Genomic DNA, 17643 nt, shown 5'->3' with positions numbered 1-17643 from the left:
GACGTCATGACGGACAGTCTTGGGGGCGGGCCACGGGAGCTCCACCCACCTGCATGGGAGGGGGCGGCGGGCTCGCGGCGGAGCCCCGGAGGGCGGGTCCTCTGGGGCCGGTGGGAGGTCTCGTTAAGCTGGCACGGGGATCTGGGGACAGGAAGAGGCTCCTGCAAAGGTGGGGGAGGGCGGGGCGGAATCGGGAGGGACTGGTTGAGCGCGACGGGGGCAGGGTGTGCCGCACCTTCTTTGCGGGAGGGGGGAGGCGGTCTGTCTGGGGGCGACCGGTGGGGCGGATCCCTGCGGGGACCTTTAAACTCAGTGCAGGAGGGGCGCTTAACCAGGGGAGCGCGGGGGCCTGTCCCTCTGGAGAGACGCTCCGGCGGGCGGGGTCCTCCGAGTGACGCAGAGGAGGAGGTGACAATTTAGCTCAGGTCTAGTTCAGCCTTGGAAAAGGCCAACCAGGGAAGGGATGTTGGGAGTTTGGCCGCCAGAGAGCGCTCCTGGGCCAGGCTGGATCTTTACTGCCTTAGGACACCGGGTTGGCTTAGGCTTCTGGACCACTCCAAGACCTGTCTGTGAAGGGTTGGCCTGGGCAAAAGCGTTAGTTCTGATGTTTGCTTTTTGTTGTCGGCTTTTTAGTTTTGGCTTTAGTGCTCAGGATCCAACTGAGGGCTTCGGGTTTGCCAAGCACATGTCCTACCACTAAGTTACATTCCAGTCCCATTTCTCTAGCTCTTACGTCTTTAAAACTTTCTTTGCTTAGTCTAAGCAGGTAGGTAGGTCAAGGGACTAAAGTTTAGAAGGATAAAGAGGTGGAGAGTTAAATTAAGCAGAATCACTCAGGGGCGGAGCTAAAAAGTAAACCCATGAGGCCTGACTCCAAAGCCAGAGACTGGTATTTTGACATACTAATTGTCTTGCACAAAATCTGGCTGAGCCAGAGAGAAGAGCCCTCCCCTTTGGGTCAGAGGATATGAACTGAATTGGGTAGACTTTGACCCACAGAGATCCAAACTCAAAACTGTCCCAAGTTCTTTACTCTGGCTGTAAGCCACATTGGTACCGTGTGGAACCTGATCTAAAAAGAAAGGTTTATTCTTCACAACTCCCTGAGGGAAAAGAGTCCGTGGTTACTCGGGAAAAGATTGGGAGCAGAGGTTCTCAGTTTCTATTTGATCATTGCTAGAGGGGAAAAAATAGTGCTAACAGGAGAAACAGTGATATAGCTAAGGTAAACTGACATTGACAAAGTGAAACCAAAAAGAAAAAAAAAAAGAAAAAAGAAAGAAAATTTGTTTTTCATTGATGTTTGATATATAAACCTTTTTAAAATTTCTCTTGATATCCCACCGGACAATCGTCCTTTCACCTTGCTCTAAAGAAAAGCAGTTTTGACATTCCATCAAGAGTACTTCAGGGGGCTGGGGATTTAGCTCAGTGGTAGAGCGCTTGCCTAGGAAGCGCAAGGCCCTGGGTTCGGTCCCCAGCTCCGAAAAAAAGAACCAAAAAAAAAAAAAAAAAAAAAAAGAGTACTTCAGGGCTGTAGAGCCAGCTCAGTGGCAAAACGTGTCTGCTGGTTGGTGGGGGCAGGCTTTTAATCGAGGCACCGGGAGGCAGAGACAGGATGATCTCTGTGAATTGGAAGCTGACCTGGGCTACATAGCTTGTCTAAAAGAAGAACAAAAGCATAAAAATTAAAAAAAAAATAAAAAACAAAAAAACCCAAAACCCTTGCTGCTATTTCAGAGAAACCCAGTATAGTTACGGAGTTCCGGCTCCAGCAGATCTAACACCTTCTGCAGGCGTCCAAGGATATGCACACACCTGGCATATGGGCACACCTATACACATAAAATAAATCTGAAAAAGGAACATGATGTCCTGCAGAGGACCTGGCTCCAGGACCCACTTCATGACTCACAAGCATAAATAAAACCCCAGTTCCAGGGTATCCAGTGCCCTCTTTTGGCCTCTGTAGGAATTGTATACACGTGGCACAGACACATATAGGCAAAATACATGGAAAATAAAAATAAATCTGATTATTTAAAAGGGTTACTCCAGCCTTTCATCCCAGCATTCAGGAGGCAGAGGCAGATAGATTTCTGTGAGTCTGAGGCTAGCCTGGACTGAGGGGGCGGGGGGAGAGAACGAATACACACATGCCAGGCAAAAAAAAAAAACAAGCAAAACAAAGAATGTTACTTCAATGAGTATTCTGCCACCTGCACTTAAAGATACCCTTGTCGGGGTTGGGGATTTAGCTCAGTGGTAGAGTGCTTGCCTAGCAAGCACAAGGCCCTGGGTTCGGTCCCCAACTCCGAAAAAAAGAAAAAGAAAAAAAAAAAAAAAGATACCCTTGTCTCTTTGGAAAACAAGTCTCCTACTCCCCATCTACCCTACAAGGTCTCACTGTGTAGCTCTGGGACTAAAGGTATATGCTACCTACCTGGCCATTAGAGTGAGTTCTACATTGCTTGGCCAATCAACAGCTATTTAATGAGCACTTGCCCTGTGCTGGGTCTAGTGTATTAAACAAACAGACAAGGCTAAGACAGGCCCTGCTACCTGGATTGTACAGCCTTTTAGCCACCTTGCCTGTGAGTTTTGCTTTGACACAGGTTTTTGCTGTACAGCCCAGGTTGGGACCACTTGAACTAATGGTAACTTGCCTTAGCTTCCTGGCTGCAAGGATTCCAGATGTATGCCACCATGGCAAGCTCTGTCTCCAAGTTTCTTTTTCTACTATTTGCTGTCCTGTCTCCTACCTTTGAGTGTCTAGAGTCCTTTCTCCTCTTTCTCTCAGACTGTAAGAATGCCACCATGTTGTTGGATATACATCTGTAATCCCAGAGATACATAGCAAGTCTCTGTGTGAGATGCTGTCAAAAAAGATAGATAGCACACAGAAAACCTTAAGAATTTCATACTGGGCTGAAGAGATGGCTCAGTGGTTAGGAGCACTGACTGCTCTTCCAGAGATCCTGAGTTCAATTCCCAGCAACCACATGGTGACTCACAACCATCTGTAATGGAATCGGATGCCCTCTTCTGGTGTCTGAAAACAGCAGCAGTGTACCTCATATGCATAAAATAAATAATTCCTTTAAAAAAAGAATTTCCCGGGGTTGGGGATTTAGCTCAGTAGTAGAGCGCTTGCCTAGGAAGCGCAAGGTCCTGGGTTCGGTCCCCAGTCCCAGAAAAAAAAAAAAAACAGAATTTCCTACCATTCCTTTTTATCTTTGCATGTGTGTTCCTGTGTGTGTGTGTGTGTGTGTGTGTGTGTGTGTGTGTGTACCCAGGACTTTGCATATGGTAGACAAGTGTTCTTCCATTGAGCTGACTTAAGTCCACAGCCCTGTTTTTTATTTGGGGCAGTCCTATTGTGTGACCCACACTGACCTGAATTCCTGTTATTGAAGTCCTGATTGTCCTGCTGTCACTCCCTAAGTGGTGGGATTCTGGGCCTGCGGTGCTATACATTACCTTTTCATAATTTCATTTCTATTATAGTCACTTGTGTACAGAGTGCTTATGATATGCATGTGGAGGTCGGAGGATAACTTTGGGGAGTTAACTCTTTTCTCCTACCACGTGGGTTCCAGGAAATCAAACTCAGGTTATCAGGCTTGGTGGCAATTGCTTTTACCTGCTGAGGGACCTCACTGGCTCTGTATGATTTTACCTTAAGATTTATTTAGGCTAGCTACGGTGACACACATCTTTAATCTCAGCACTTGGGAGGCGGAGACAGGAGGATCTCTCTGAGTTTGAGGCCAGTCCAGTCTATGTAGTTCCAAGAAAGCCTTGTCTAAACATAAAAATAAATAAATAAATAAATAAATAAATAAATAAAGGGGGGAAAGTAGGCTTATTTTTTTTTCTTTTTTTTTTTGGAGCTGGGGACCGAACCCAGGGCCTTGCGGTTGCTAGGCAAGCGCTCTACCACTGAGCTAAATCCCCAACCCCGGCTTATTTATTTTATATGCATAATGTTTGGGGCATGTATGTCTGTGCCTTCCTGATGCATGCAGAAGTCGGAAGAGGGTACCAAGAAGGTACAAATAGATGTAAGCCACTATCTGGAACTGAACCTGGGTCTTCTGCAAGAACAGCAGTGCTCTCAGCCATCGTGCCATCTCTCCAGAGCCTCCCTGTGATTTTAAATGAGCGTATTTCCTCTCCTAGGAATGGTTACAAATTACAACTTAACTTCTATTAGACATAGTCTGAAATCTAAGGTGCTTGTTTGTTTCTTGGATTCTCAGCAACATGCACACACACACACACGTGCACACACACATGCACACACATACAGACACACGCACACACGCACACGCACACATACACACACACACTCACACACACACACACACACGAACAGGTAGAAGTTGAGGGAGGATGCAAGCCTGTGTCAGTATGCCTGGTGACATACATAGGACATAGGCAACTCTCTGGGAAATGGTGAGAGATAATTTTACAAGCAGCCAGTAGTTATGTCTGCCTGCTTCTCTTTTCCTTCTCCCTCTCCTCTCCCTCCCTCCCTGTCTGCCTTTGTGTGTCTCTCTCCTCTGTCCGATCAATGAAGGGCAGGAGTTTGTCAGTCATTGGCATTTCCCGTAGATGATGTGACACAGGAGGGAGAGCAGGTACTTCAAGGAATGAAGCTCCAGAGGACAAGTACTGAATGCGCCTGCTACTTTCGCTGCTCATCTGGCTGGACTCGGAGTCAGGAAATCCTTGAGAGGGTAGAGCTGGGCCAGAGAAGGGGCCCTCTTTGGATGTGAGGTCATCTGGAACCAGCCCAGAACAGTTGGATATTTGAACCGAGGGGAGGGTGGAGCAACGTTGTAAGTAGGGAACTTACAACAGCCTGTTTGTATTTTAAATCGAAGGACCGTTTGGGAACTTTTTTTTTTTTTCCGAGTTTGTACAATATAGCAGGTATGGAAATGGGGAAACTGAGGTAGGCGTGAAGATACAAAAATCCCACACTCGTGACTGACAATTGTGAGGGGTGAAGCTGGGCCTCTGAGAACATGCAGGTCAGGGTAGGGAAGACAAGAAGCAAGGACCTAGGCAAGGGAAGAAAAACCGAGGTCTAATTTTGCATGGAGGAAACTGCCATCAACCCAGAGAGGGAACGCGGGGCGATTTCGGTTCGCTTCTGTTTGAGGCTCCACGGAGCACAAGGCAGGGAAGAAAGGGGGGTGAGTCTGTGAGTCTGGACCTCAGCAATAAAGCCAGTGCTAGGCCTGGGAGTCACCGGTGCTCCAGTTCCACGGTAGGTGATGGGGCTTCGGCAGACATCCTGGATGGCGCAGTTGAGGGAGACTGCAGCCTATAATAGACATCACCTGGAAGGTCCCTCAGCGTGCACTGACTCCTCCTCCTTATTCCCTTATAAGTCTTCGACTGCTGGGCCAAGTACGTCTTTGTCCATCTTCACTAGCCATTCATTTTTTCTTTACTGGTCCCCTGGATCAGCCGTGGTCTGTGCAATGTGTGAGAGCTGTAAACACACCGGAGGGTAAGTGTATATCGGTCGCCTGTAAAGACGCACACAGCAGCCGGAGTTCTTCTCGGACATTCTAATTACAAATTGCTGGGGTTGGCTGTGGGCAAAGAGGCAGGCTGCAGGCTGGACTAACAGTTCACTGGTGAGGCATGTGATTAGTATGCACAAAGTCCTGGGTTTAATCCCCAGAACGACCCTTAAAAAAGAAAAAGAACAAAAAAAAAAAGAAAGAAAGAAAGAAAGAAAGAAAGAAAGGAAGGAAGAAAAGAGTTGGTTAAGGGGCAGGAGAGATGGCTCAGTGGTTAAGTCCACACACTAAGCTCACAGAGAATGAAAGTCAGAAATGATTGACAACTACTTGTCACTCCAGTTCCAGGTCTGGGACCTCTGCTAACACCTGTACTACGTGTGCACATTCACATGGACACATACATAATTTAAAGGCAACACAATTTTTTTTTTTCTGAGACAGGGATTCTGTGTAGCCCTGGCTGTCCTGGAACTTGGCTCTGTAGACCAGGCTGGCCTTGAACTCACATGGATCTACCTGCCTCTGCCTCTGGAGCGCTGGGATTAAAGGTGGGAGTTCACCACTGACACCACTGCCAGCTAAAATATTTTTTTTTTAAAAAGAGGTAGCTTAAAACAGAGATCTAAAATTGCGGTGTCCAATATGGTAGTTGCTGGCTATGGATATTTAATTAGGCTTGATGGTAGACCTCAATGGTGTAAGCCTTGATCAGCAGGTACTAGGCCCTAAGTCTGACCTTCTGGGTAGCAAAAGCAAACAGCAACACTTAAATCCATAATTCATTTTCTTCTTTAGTGGGTCTAGCCACTCAACACCCCCCTCCCTTGAGATGGGATACCATACACATCAGTCTGGCCTTCAACTCCTATGATGACTTTGGATTTCTGACCTTCTTGACTTCACCTCTCGTTATTAGCTCTAAGCAGTCACCTACCACACCTAGTTTATGCAGTAAAGAGTGTTAAACCCAGGACCTCATGCATGAGAGGCACAACACTTTATAACATGGCCCAGCCCACGAGCTAGCCGTGCTGTCAAGTGTTAAATAATCACATGTTTGGGGTCGGGGATTTAGCTCAGTGGTAGAGCGCTTGCCTAGCAAGCGCAAGGCCCTGAGTTCGGTCCCCAGCTCTGGAAAAAAAGAAAAGAAAAAAAAATAATCACATGCTTATTGTATTGCAAAGAACAGATGGCTGTTCTCGGGCTGACAGTGTGGGTCAGTGGTAGAAGCCCTCACCTGGTAAGCACAATGCAGGGTGTTCCGCACGGGACACCATCAGAGTAAGTGTTTGTCTTGTTTTTTCATCGCAGGAAGTTCTGATGCAGGGCTGGGAAGCACCTCTAAATGCTCTCTTTCTTATCGGCTTTTCTGAAAAGTCTATAAATGGCTTTTTGAAGAGTAAATATGAGAGAGAAATAGAAATGGCAGCAGAATGTTGGACCAGAGTCAACTATTCTAGGTGCACAAGTGAAGGAGAAAGCAGAGGAAGAGTAAGGCTTGGTGGCACGCACCTGGAACCCCAGCATTCTAGAAGCTGAAGCAGGAGGATCACCTCGAGCTAGACCCTGCCTCAAAATGATGGCCCGTCTCAAGTTCTAAGAAGTAAAGCACTTCACTAGGGAGACTGTTCAGAGAGAGGTAAAAAGGCGCTAACATTCTCATAGTACAAGGCCAGCCTAAATACAGTGAAATCAGCTCCAGACAGTTCAAGGGCAGCCTAGGGGACATGTCAGAACCCTGCTCCAGTCAACCAGGCTGCGGCTGTAGTGTGCCTGTCTAGCAGGCACGAGTCCTGGGCTCTGTATGAAATGGTCTTGGTGGTTTACTCTGTAACCCCAGCACCCAGAAAGTGATGGATGAGGATCAAAAATTCGGAGACCATCCTTACCACATATAGAGGTCATCCTGGGATACAAGAGACCACCTCCAAACCAAACCGAAATAAAACATAAAGCCAAAACAGCTGGGAATAGAACTGTGTCTCCTGAGGCATGTGGCTTTAGAGTCTATTCTCAGCAAACACAGAGGCAAAAACATAGCCCTCCTACTTCAACAAACGTTAATACATCTCTTGGTAGCTGGTAGGGACTGTAGTAGTCGGTGAGAGACGAAGCTGAAAGTTAAAGACAAGGTCACTGCCCTGAAGGACTGTAGATCAAGGGCTCTTCACATCAAAGTACAGCCTAGGGGCTAGGAGAGTGGCTCAAAAGTGAGGGGCAGTGGCTGCTCTTCCAGAGGTCCTAAATTCCATTCTCTAGATCCACAGTTTGGCTCAAAACCACCCGAAAACTCCAATCCCAAGGGCACAGGAACCCTCTCCTGATCTCTGAAGGACTACAGGCAAGCGGTGCACAGACATACATGCAGACAAAACACCGCCACGCATGAAAATAATAGATTAAAAACGTTTTAAAGTACAGCTTAAAAGGGAAGTAATCTGATAATTCACTGATCTGTATCCTAGCAGTGAGCTGCAGAATGTTGGCATTACGAGTGTCCGCCATCATGTCTGGTTTAAATTTAAGCCCGAGAGAGATGGTGGTACACTTTAATCTTAGCACTCCAGAGGCGGAGACAGGCGCATCTTTGAGTTTGAGGCTACCTTGGTCTACTAGACCGCCAGGGTTACACAGAGAAACCTTATCTCAAAACAAACAAACAAACAAACAAACAAACAAACAACCCTAAGCTTAATATAAAGGCTCAGTGGAAATTTAAATTTCCTCAGCTAAAATGGACATATCAGAATAGAATTTTGATGGTGGATAAGACCAATGAAATTGGTCTTTAAATTTAAATTTTCTTTTCATTCTCTTTCAACCAGATTAATTACACATGATGTGACTGTGTTTTGAAGGTGATTTGTTTATTTTTTTTTTCATCATTCTCTTGTGACAGGGTCTTGCCATAGGTGGCCTGGTGTTCACCAGGTAGCCCAAGCAGACCTCGCATTTGAGGTATTCTGCTGCCTCAAGCTCCAGAATATTGGGATTACAGAGAAGCATTATCTCATTCTGCTTTGTGAAAGTTAACTTTTCTTGTTTGCATGCTTGTCAGCTGAAACAGTCTTATGTAGCCCAACCTGGCTCACCTCCAGCTCAGTATGTAGGCAAGATTAGCATGCTTATATATGTGCATACATACATATACACACATACATACACATATAAAATATATGTACTATATAATATATTATATTAACTATATATAATAATTTTATATATACTATATATATAATTATATATATATATGTATATATATATATAATACATTAACATTGCTGCAGGAAAGACTTAGACATTTTATGAGCTGGAGTCCTGGACTGAATAAAGAAAGGAAACCAGGCAGTGGCCTGGAGAGATAGCTCAGTGATTAAGAGAACTCACTATTCTAGCAGGTCTGAGTTCAAATCTCAGCACCCAAGTCCAGTGGCTCACAACTGCCAACAGTAACTCCAGCTTCCAAAATCCAAGTCCTCTTTAGACTTCTAAGGGTACCTGAATGTGCATGAGCACGCGTGCACGCGCACACACAGGTGGTAGTGCACGACTGCTTTTAAAACCCACAGTGGGGAGGAAGAAGCAGGAAGCAGGCCAGCCTGGTCATCACAGTGAGACTCCTTTGCCTAAAAAAAAAAAAAAAAAAAAAAAAAAAAAAAGAGGAAGGAAGGCTCTGGAGAGATGGCTCATCTGTTAAGGGCACTGAGTGTTCTTCCAGAGAACCTGGGTTTTATTCCACACAGAGGCTCACACTCTAGTTCCAAGGTTTCAGACACCCTCTTCTGGACTCCTAGAGGGAAACAGGAACACAAGTAGTGCAGACACACTCATTGGCGAAACACCCAGACGTGCAAAAGGAAAAGGACACCACGTGCTGAGCGCGGGTATGCATTACTCCCTCCTTTGAATTTAAGGAAAGCTGCTGCCTCTTGCTCTGCTTACCACACCTATCTTCATCTCCCAGCAACAGCCTGCATCACCGTATATCACTGTATCACAGGGAACTGTTACCAAAATAAAGCTTTCCTTCCAAAACAAACAAACAAACAACAACAAACCATGCGCACACTTGTGTCTGACTTCTGCTGGAGCACACCAACACACACAAAAGAAATGTAAAAAGAAATTATCTAAAAGGCTTGGCTAATTTCTAAGTGTCCATCTCCTCTCCTCCCTCCTGACTCTGAGGGCTTTTTGTTTGTTTTACCTAAGATGAAGGGAAATACAGAACCAGGGTCACTAGGAGTGAGCTGAAGATTTAGTAACGGGAGGTGGCCCAGCTCTCAGGACTTGTGTGCCCCACTACCCTGAGTGACAGTAGGCTCTCCTTAGCACTCATGGGAGGTACACATACACACTGACAGCAGAGCCCGAGACCTCACTAAGAACGAGTCTGAAGCCATTAGAAGGGAACACCTTCCATACTTCAGAGCAAGAGCAACTTCTAGGAACTCAGGCAGATGTCGTAGCTTTCCAGGGGGCTCTGGCCTTTCTTGTTCTCACCTCGGTCTCTCCTTTTTCCCACTTTCAGAAAATGTGTAAGCACTGTTGTTTTGTTTTGTTTTGTTTTGTTTTTCCTCCCCGACTCAACTCGTGGGAAATGTCTCAATTGCATTGTAGAGTAACAGAATTCTAGGAATAGGCAGGCCTCCACAAAACCTCAAGAGTACTTCTATGGAACGGAGCAAATGTTGGCATTTGACACCACTGACCCGGGGCACAACGACAGACCTTAGAGGGCCACTCTGGTGGGTTCTCAACATCGCATTTCCTCCAAATTCACCTCAAGTCTCCCAGCTGTTTTCTCACAAAGCAGAACTTTAGGAGACTGGTCTGTGTTCGAACAAAATAGAAAAAGATGTAGACGTCCCCCACCAGTCCCTGCAGACCCCAATGTTCGACCCCTTAGATTTCTCTTGCACTCCCTTGGGCCTTGGGGCAGGATTCCCATTCTCTGCCTCGCCATCTCCCTGGAATTTTCCACTGCAGCTGCCTCCGCTCCCAGACACCCCTCCCTGGGCAAAATTCCCGGCTCCCTCCGCCTCCCCTTCCCTAATCACACCTCATTCCCACCCCCAGCCCTGAGGCCCAGCCCACAGTCCAACCCACTCCCCACGGTTCGTCCCACACCTCGCAGCAACCCTGGTGGTCCCATTTGGAGAAATGGGAAACTAGGCCCTTTATGAGAGGCTAAACTAGAGGGTCCCAATCTCCTTCCTAGGCCAGAGTGAAAAGACAGTGGTGGGGCTCGTCCCCTGTGGGGCGGGAGTGGGGGGAGTGGCCCTCTTCACATCCCCTTATAAGGCAGGGCAAGCAGTTAGGATCTTGGATTGGCTGATTCAAATGAGCATTCCACCTGGCAACAGGGTTTCTATTGGCTCTCAGGAAAAACAGGAGGAAGGTGGATGGAGGTTGTTGGTGGCGGTGATTGGAGGGGGGAGGGGAGTGGAGGTGACCGGAGTTGAGGGCGGTTACCAGGGCAACAGGGTAAGAGCCCAGCAGGGTGTCCGAGACAGCAGGCGGGGCTGGGAGGTGGAGTAGAAGGCAGAGAAAAAGAAGGCGGGAGGGAGAGGAAAGAGACCAACCCAGAGGGAGCGAGATGGGGGGGCGGGTAATGGAGGGGGGAGAGGGAGATAAATGAAGCAAGAGGGTAGGTACAGAGATGGAATATGGTGAGAGATTGCTAAGGACATCAGTCACCGAAGTCTGAGAAGAGCATTGAAAAGGGGAAATGGAAAGATCTCAGAGAAAAGGTGGACCGAATCCTGCCAGGAAAAACCAGGGTGGGGCGCCAAGATTTATGAGACCAAGAAACCGAATTAAGAGTCAGAGAAACCAGGAGATGTGTACAAGGGACCAAATGATGGTTGTTGACACGCTTACATGCTAAACAGTGATGGAGGATCAACAATGGCTTCTCTCTCTCTCTTTTTTTTTTCTAATTTTTTTTGAGGGGTAGGGGAGGGCAAGATATCTCACTGTGTTGTCCAGGATGCTCTCAAACTAATGGCAATCCTCCTGCCTCAGCTTCCCAAGTGCTAAATAGGTCATTTGACTAAAGGTGATGGTTTTTTGTTTTTGTTTTTTTTTCGGAGCTGGGGACCGAACCCAGGGCCTTGCTAGGGCCTTGCTCTTGCTAGGCAAGCGCTCTACCACTGAGCTAAATCCCCAACCCCTAAACAACCTGTAAATGTGCAGAGAGGAATCTCTCTCTCTCTTTTTTTTTTTTTTTCTTTTTTTCGGAGCTGGGGACCGAACCCAGGGCCTTGTGCTCGCTAGGCAAGCGCTCTACCGCTGAGCTAAATCCCCAACCCCTAAGATGATGGTTTTTTATTATGGAAATAAAAATGATTTAGAAAAGGTGAAGGATGATGATGACAGATAAGACACATACACCAAAGACAGTCTTTTCCCAAAGCCCAGACTTCTTCATCCACCCTTGGAGGCCGTCTCTTTCTGAAATCCCGGGGTTCTCAAAATGATCTAAAGATGCTGTACCTAGGTGTGAAGCCCTGAGGATAAGCGCAATAGGGTGTGGCTGGAACCCCATATCTGGACCAGTGTGTGCAAAGGCGGCCAGTTGAATTCAGAAAGACTGGGGGCAAGATAGAAGCAGAAGACCGAGAAGAGCGACTGGAGGAAAAATGCAAAAGGACAAGAAAGAGAGTTGAAAATTAGCTAAGTTTATAGGGCCGGGTGACTGAGTCAGGAAAGATAACAGTGTTGTCTGGGAAAAAGTAAATTGAGACACATGGGATGTAGATGGTTATAAGGGAGGGGTCTCGGTCTGTAGGAAGAGGGGCGAAGGGAAACAGAAGGACCAAGCAATTGAGTGAGGGGAGCCGGGTAAGATGAGAGAAGAATAAAGAGGCAGAAGAGACCATCAGAGGGCCCCTCACATCACAGGAAACAGACAGGAAGGAACCCGCCAAGGACCACAAATGTCAAGTCCAGCCGAGAGGCCCAGGCTGTCCTTTGTACTCTCACTTTCCTCCTCAAGGCCACCTAGAGAAGGCGGACAAGAGCGAGAAATGGAAGTGGCTCAGGAGCCTTCTTCCTCTTCTCTCAGCTTTTGGTTTCTCAAATACCTGCCCAGCCTCTACATCTGCTCCCCCACCCACCCCGCCCTTTAGCAAAATCTCAGGCCTTTGAGGAGGTCAGCAGGAGTCTGGCCACCTCTCCAGTCCGCCCCCAGGAGCCAGACTCCAGCTCGCAGGCAGAAGGCTGGCATTTGGAGCGGTCTCTCCCCGCAGGAACCCCACCCCTTCCCACCTCCTCGCCCTACTCTGCTCTTTCCCGAGCCGTCAGTCTCTCCATTCCCCCTCCCGGTCTCGTCCTTCCTCCCGTCCCGCTCGCTCTCCCGCCCTTCGCTTTCATCCTCCTATCCCCACCTCTCCAACCTCCTCTTTCATCCCCCTCCCCTCTCCTCTCCTCCCCGCTCCCGCCTGCCCCACCCCTGGGAAGCCCCTCCCGTCGGGCAGCGCCGCCTTAAAAGCGGGTTCCCTTCCCGGGGGCGGCAGCGGCTGGTCGGCGGCAGCTCTGCTGGTGCGGGGGCGGCGAGCAAGACCGAGCGACCGCGACCGGAGCGTGCCGGCCACCGCCCGCATCATCCTCCTGCCCGCCCTCCGGACGGCCGCAGCCCTGCGGGTCTCCGCTCCGGACCCACCCCCGCCCCACCCCGCGCGCCTCTGCCGCCTCTTGCTGCGAGCCAGCTTGCCGAGCGGCCGTCGCTGCCGCTGCCGCTGCCGCCGCCGCCACCGCGCCAAGTTCCGGCCGCGGCCACCTTCCGCCGTCCAGGGCTCCTCCGCCTCGGCCCCGGGACCCCGGCTCCCCGCCAGCCCCGGCCCCGGCACCATGTCGGAGAAGAGCGTGGAGGCAGCGGCCGAGCTAAGCGCCAAGGTACGGGCAGGGGCGGCGGCGGCCCGGCACCCGGGCGGCCCCGGGATCGGCGCAGTCCTTCGCGCCCGGTCGCCCCCGACGGCCCCGAGCGGCCCTGGCGCCCGGTCCCCGCGGACCCCGCTGCGCCCTCCCCCCCTCCCCGCTCGGAGCCCGGCGCTGCCCGCTCGGTGCTGCGGGCGCCCTCTAGCGGGCCAGCGCGCCGTGGCTCGGGCCTCTGCGCCCGGCCTCGCCATCCCCACCCCTCTCGTGCCCCGCCGCGCCAGTCTCGGCCCGGTCCGCCCTCCGGTCAGAGAGTGGCGCCTCTCAGATCCCGGGCCCCATGTCGGAACCGCGGCTCCAAGTCCCTTTCCACTATGACCTCACCTTTCCTCTGCTAAGCGGTTTGGGATCCTCAAGTGTAAACAGGACTCTCCCGGGAGGCTACTCCTCGGCTCCTCCCCCTCGCCGCCCGACCGTCCGTCCTCGTCCCCAGAGGGCTGCTTCTCTCTTGTACCCCCCCCACCCTTTTTTTTCTTTTTTGCCCATCCTCATTCGTTCTTCCTCTAATACTGACTTCCAATTTTCTCATTATCGCCCCCCCCATGTCGAATTTCTAAAAAATCAGAAAGGTGGCGAGAATAGCCTTCGAAAAAGCCGAAGCTCATCATCTCCTGACCATACGTCAAGCTGTCTTAGCTCTCAGTAGCTGCCTTTCCCGGCTTCATCCCTTTGCCCTTGTCTCTCTTTCAGCCTTCCTCTAATTTCCCCAGGGAAACTGCGGAGTGTCGCTTAGGGAAATTAATGCGGCCAGGCTTGGGGGCTGGGAGCCCAGTCTTTTTTTTGAGGGGGGGCACTATAGTTCTCCAGGTCCAAGTGGAAGGGGGAGTCTAATAGAATGAAAGGCAGTGGGAGAGGGGACATGTGAGATCTGATAAGGTGTGCCTGTGTGGCCCTCCGGTGGGTTGTGCGGTGGCATGTGACTTCACTGAGTAGGCGTCTTTGTATGTCTGAGATCCAGCGAGTGTGTGGGACTGCCCGTGTCAGTTACATGTGTGCATGTGGAGACTTACTGAGATGTCCTGGAGGCATGTTGCTGCTTTGTAAGTATCGAGTGGCTACACTGTGCTCCTGAGAGTGTGCCAGAATGCCCAAACATTGGGCCATGTGTCTCCAGAGTGTGTGGGCGCTCCCTTGCAGATGTGTGAGTTGGTGTTAGCCTGGGTGAGCTTGTGTACCCCTGTAGAGGCCAGAGAGCTACTAAGCAGCTGGGGGCAGGTCACATACCCTCCTGGAAAAGAGATCATGGCAGGACAGTGACCAGGACAGGACCCAGGAGGAGAGGGGCCAACCCTGTGGACTTTGATCTCTGGTATTCGCCCTCCCTTCCCCTCACCCCTTCATCAACCCCAATAGAAAACTCAGGCTTGCAAGGGCTGGATCAGGCTAAGTTGACTTAGTCCCTGCCTGGCCCGGGATGTAAGAGAAAGCTCACCTGGTAGTTCAAGTGCCAGACCTACCATGTGACCGAGAAGTGACAAATCAGAATGAGGAAACCTGCCTGGTGTGAAAGGGTCAAGTGTTTTGTGCTCTTCCTGAAGTGAGAAGGGAGTGGAGTGTCCACAGGCCAGTCATTTGGCACCTCTTCTACCTCAGTCTTGTTCTAGAAAGGACACATCCTTCTGGGGTGATCTACTTATGAAAACTCCGACCCAATTGGGATCATGTACCCAAGAGTTGCATGCTAACATTAGATAAGGTCGTAGGAGAAGGTCCGTGTCGTCGTCTTCCCCCCCCCCCCCACACACACCAAGGAGAAGCAGTAGGAAGGCTGGTGTGTCCAGAGGGGCTTACCCACTGGCCCAATAGGATAGGACCTCAAGCACCTGCCAGGAAGGCAGACAGTCTGGTGGGAGGGGCTCTGGACAGGTAACTCCCACCTTCCCTCCCGGCCGCACACTTGTTTGTTGTGCTTTCTCCTTCCTCTGCGTGAAGGTGGGATGTGCACAGGGAACGCTGAGGCCGCTTAGATGGGGGATAGAAACCGATGTGGGAAACGTTAGAGAGTGATTCGGCCAAGTAGGAGTAGGAGGATGAGGGAGACAGAACAGGAAACAAAGACCTTAGGAGCTGAAGAGGAAGCTGGGAGGGATGCCCAGGAGAGAGAGTACTTAGGCAAAGGCCCCTGAGGTAGACAAAAGGCAGAGCGGGGCAAGCAGAGAGGGTGAGGGGGTGGGGCAACCAGGCTGCCAGCAGATGGGGGATTTGCTTTGTGGAGCTGAACTCTTAAGTCAGGGGATGTTTGGAAGAACTTGATGGGGTGGGAGCCCCAACTACTCTGGCCACTTATCATCACTTGCCCACTCCTCTTGGGTCCTGGGGACAAAAATCTCTGGGATCAGCCAGTTATGGCCCAAATCTAAAGATCCAAGGACTCCTGTTTTGGTTCACTCAATGGCCACCTTCACATAATACCTTTGACCTAGCTGCAGAGTTGAAGGGACTCAGGGCTGTCTGTCACCCCTGCTGAGAGAGAACCTTCTGTCTTGCAGGACCTGAAGGAAAAGAAGGACAAGGTGGAGGAGAAGGCTGGCCGGAAAGAACGGAAGAAAGAAGTAGTGGAGGTGTGTGTGAAGGCAGAACATGAACACACTTTGCCCAAACATCCTCTTCTCTTACCTGCTGGGGATGACCGGGTCCTGCCATTCTCTTGCCCTCTTCATATCCCTTCCCTGCCTGGCGCCTCCTAAGCCCTTTTACCACTCAGTGAGTGGCAACACAGCCAGCTTGACATCACTCCTTGTTTTGGTCCCCACAGGAGGAGGAGAATGGAGCTGAGGAGGAGGAAGAAGAAACTGCTGAGGATGGAGAGGATGATGATGAAGGAGACGAAGAAGGTAGGGATGGGCAGGGAAGGCTGGGCTGCAAAGTTGAGACTCACAGGAGCAGAGTCAGGGAGCAGTTGAAGACTGAAAGCTGGGATGAGGGGAGGGGTCTGTGCCCCTGCCTCCCAACCTTCCCCCATTGACTTGTTTCTGGTTTCTCAGATGAGGAGGAAGAGGAGGAGGAGGATGAAGGCCCCGTGCGGAAGAGAACTGCTGAAGAGGAGGTTTGAGCCTAAGGGGCTGTCGGGAATATAGCAGGGTCTGGGTGACCTTTGGATTTGGACCCAGGTCCTTGTGGGTGGCATAGATGGGCAGGGGCTGGAGCAGGGCCAGCAGGAACGGGGGGGGGGGGGGGCTCCTCTGTACAACTACTCCAGCTCTTCTCCCTCCACAGGATGAAGCGGATCCCAAGAGGCAGAAGACAGAAAACGGGGCGTCGGCTTGAGCCCCTGCCCGTGGGCTTGGGGATGGGAGGCCCCTCAGGTCCTGGAGGTGGGGCAGGAACACACAAATCCAGCCCCCCTTCTCCTGGCTCCCTGCTCTGGCCCTGCCCCAGAGCTGTGACCCTTGCCCTTTGACCCAGCCTCTCATTTCCATCTCTCCAGACACTGCTCCTTCACCCTCACTGCCACAGGTCCAGCCCCCAACCCGCCTCATCCAAGCTCCCCAGCCGGCCCTCACTTGCCCTAGCATTCCTTGTTCTTCCCTGCCTTCCTCACCATCGATCTGTTCCAGTCCTTGCGAAGCCTCTCCTTCCCCTCTGCACCCCGAGCCTCTCAGCCTGCCCTTCTCTCTCCTGCCTGACCCCTGGGTCTCCCTCAGATTCCCTCCTCTCAGACAGCGCCAGGCCGGGGTGGGGCTGGGGTTGGGGCCAAGCCCCGAAGCTGCCCCCTCCCCTTTTTGTATAATTTAATAAAGAAACGGTCGCGCTTCTGTTTTTAACCCGTCTCCTGCTTTCCCACAGTCCAGTCAGGGCATGAAAGGGTGTAGAGGGTGTGGTTGACCTCATACTCTGATTATAGAAGACATGGCCAGTCCTTGAGTGGGAGCTCAAGGTCTTCCTCTCACGGCTGAAGGGTTCTGTTTGGGGTTCCTAGGGGTGTTTCTCCTCAGCGATGCACACTATCATGTTAACTCACGTAAGATCTAGACACTGCTGAGCCCAGTGGAAAGCTCCATTGTGCTGAACCAGGCAGTTAGAAACAGGAAGTCCTGCCCTCAAGGTGGAAGAGGCTGGTAGGCTTAGGTCTCTACCTAGCGTTTGGAAAGAGAACTCCCAAGCACGCGTGTGGGAAGCAGGGTCCTCTTTGGCGGAGTAGCAACAGACTTCAGAATCAGTT

General features: G+C 50.6%; 1 protein-coding gene and 1 long non-coding RNA gene across 4 annotated transcripts; one reads left to right on the top strand and one right to left on the bottom strand.

The window, feature by feature from the left end:
- Positions 1-4853: 4853 nt before the first annotated feature.
- LOC147995061 (uncharacterized) lies at positions 4854-14200 on the bottom strand. 3 transcript variants are annotated; one of them, XR_015686999.1, is made up of 4 exons: positions 10674-10778; positions 10275-10376; positions 6781-6931; positions 4895-5506 (listed from the first exon to the last, which is right to left on the bottom strand). It is a non-coding gene; the product is annotated as an uncharacterized LOC147995061 (long non-coding RNA). The 3 variants fall into 3 exon arrangements; XR_015686998.1 differs by lacking the exon at positions 6781-6931 and having other exon boundaries at positions 4854-5506; XR_015686997.1 differs by lacking the exons at positions 6781-6931; positions 10275-10376; positions 10674-10778 and adding an exon at positions 13806-14200 and having other exon boundaries at positions 4854-5506.
- Positions 13066-17245, top strand: Ptms (parathymosin). Its single transcript, NM_031975.2, is given in 5 exon segments — positions 13066-13442; positions 15971-16042; positions 16237-16315; positions 16466-16527; positions 16698-17245. Coding segments are annotated over 5 exon segments (309 nt in total). The 5' UTR covers positions 13066-13397; the 3' UTR covers positions 16749-17245.
- The last annotated feature ends 398 nt before the right edge of the window (positions 17246-17643 follow it).

This window comes from Rattus norvegicus, chromosome 4 (genome assembly GCF_021556685.1).
Source record: "Rattus norvegicus strain SHRSP/BbbUtx chromosome 4, alternate assembly SHRSP_T2T, whole genome shotgun sequence".
Lineage (NCBI taxonomy): Eukaryota > Metazoa > Chordata > Mammalia > Rodentia > Muridae > Rattus > Rattus norvegicus.
The sequence above is the reverse complement of the archived record's forward strand: the minus strand, read 5'-3'. Positions and strand labels throughout refer to the sequence as shown.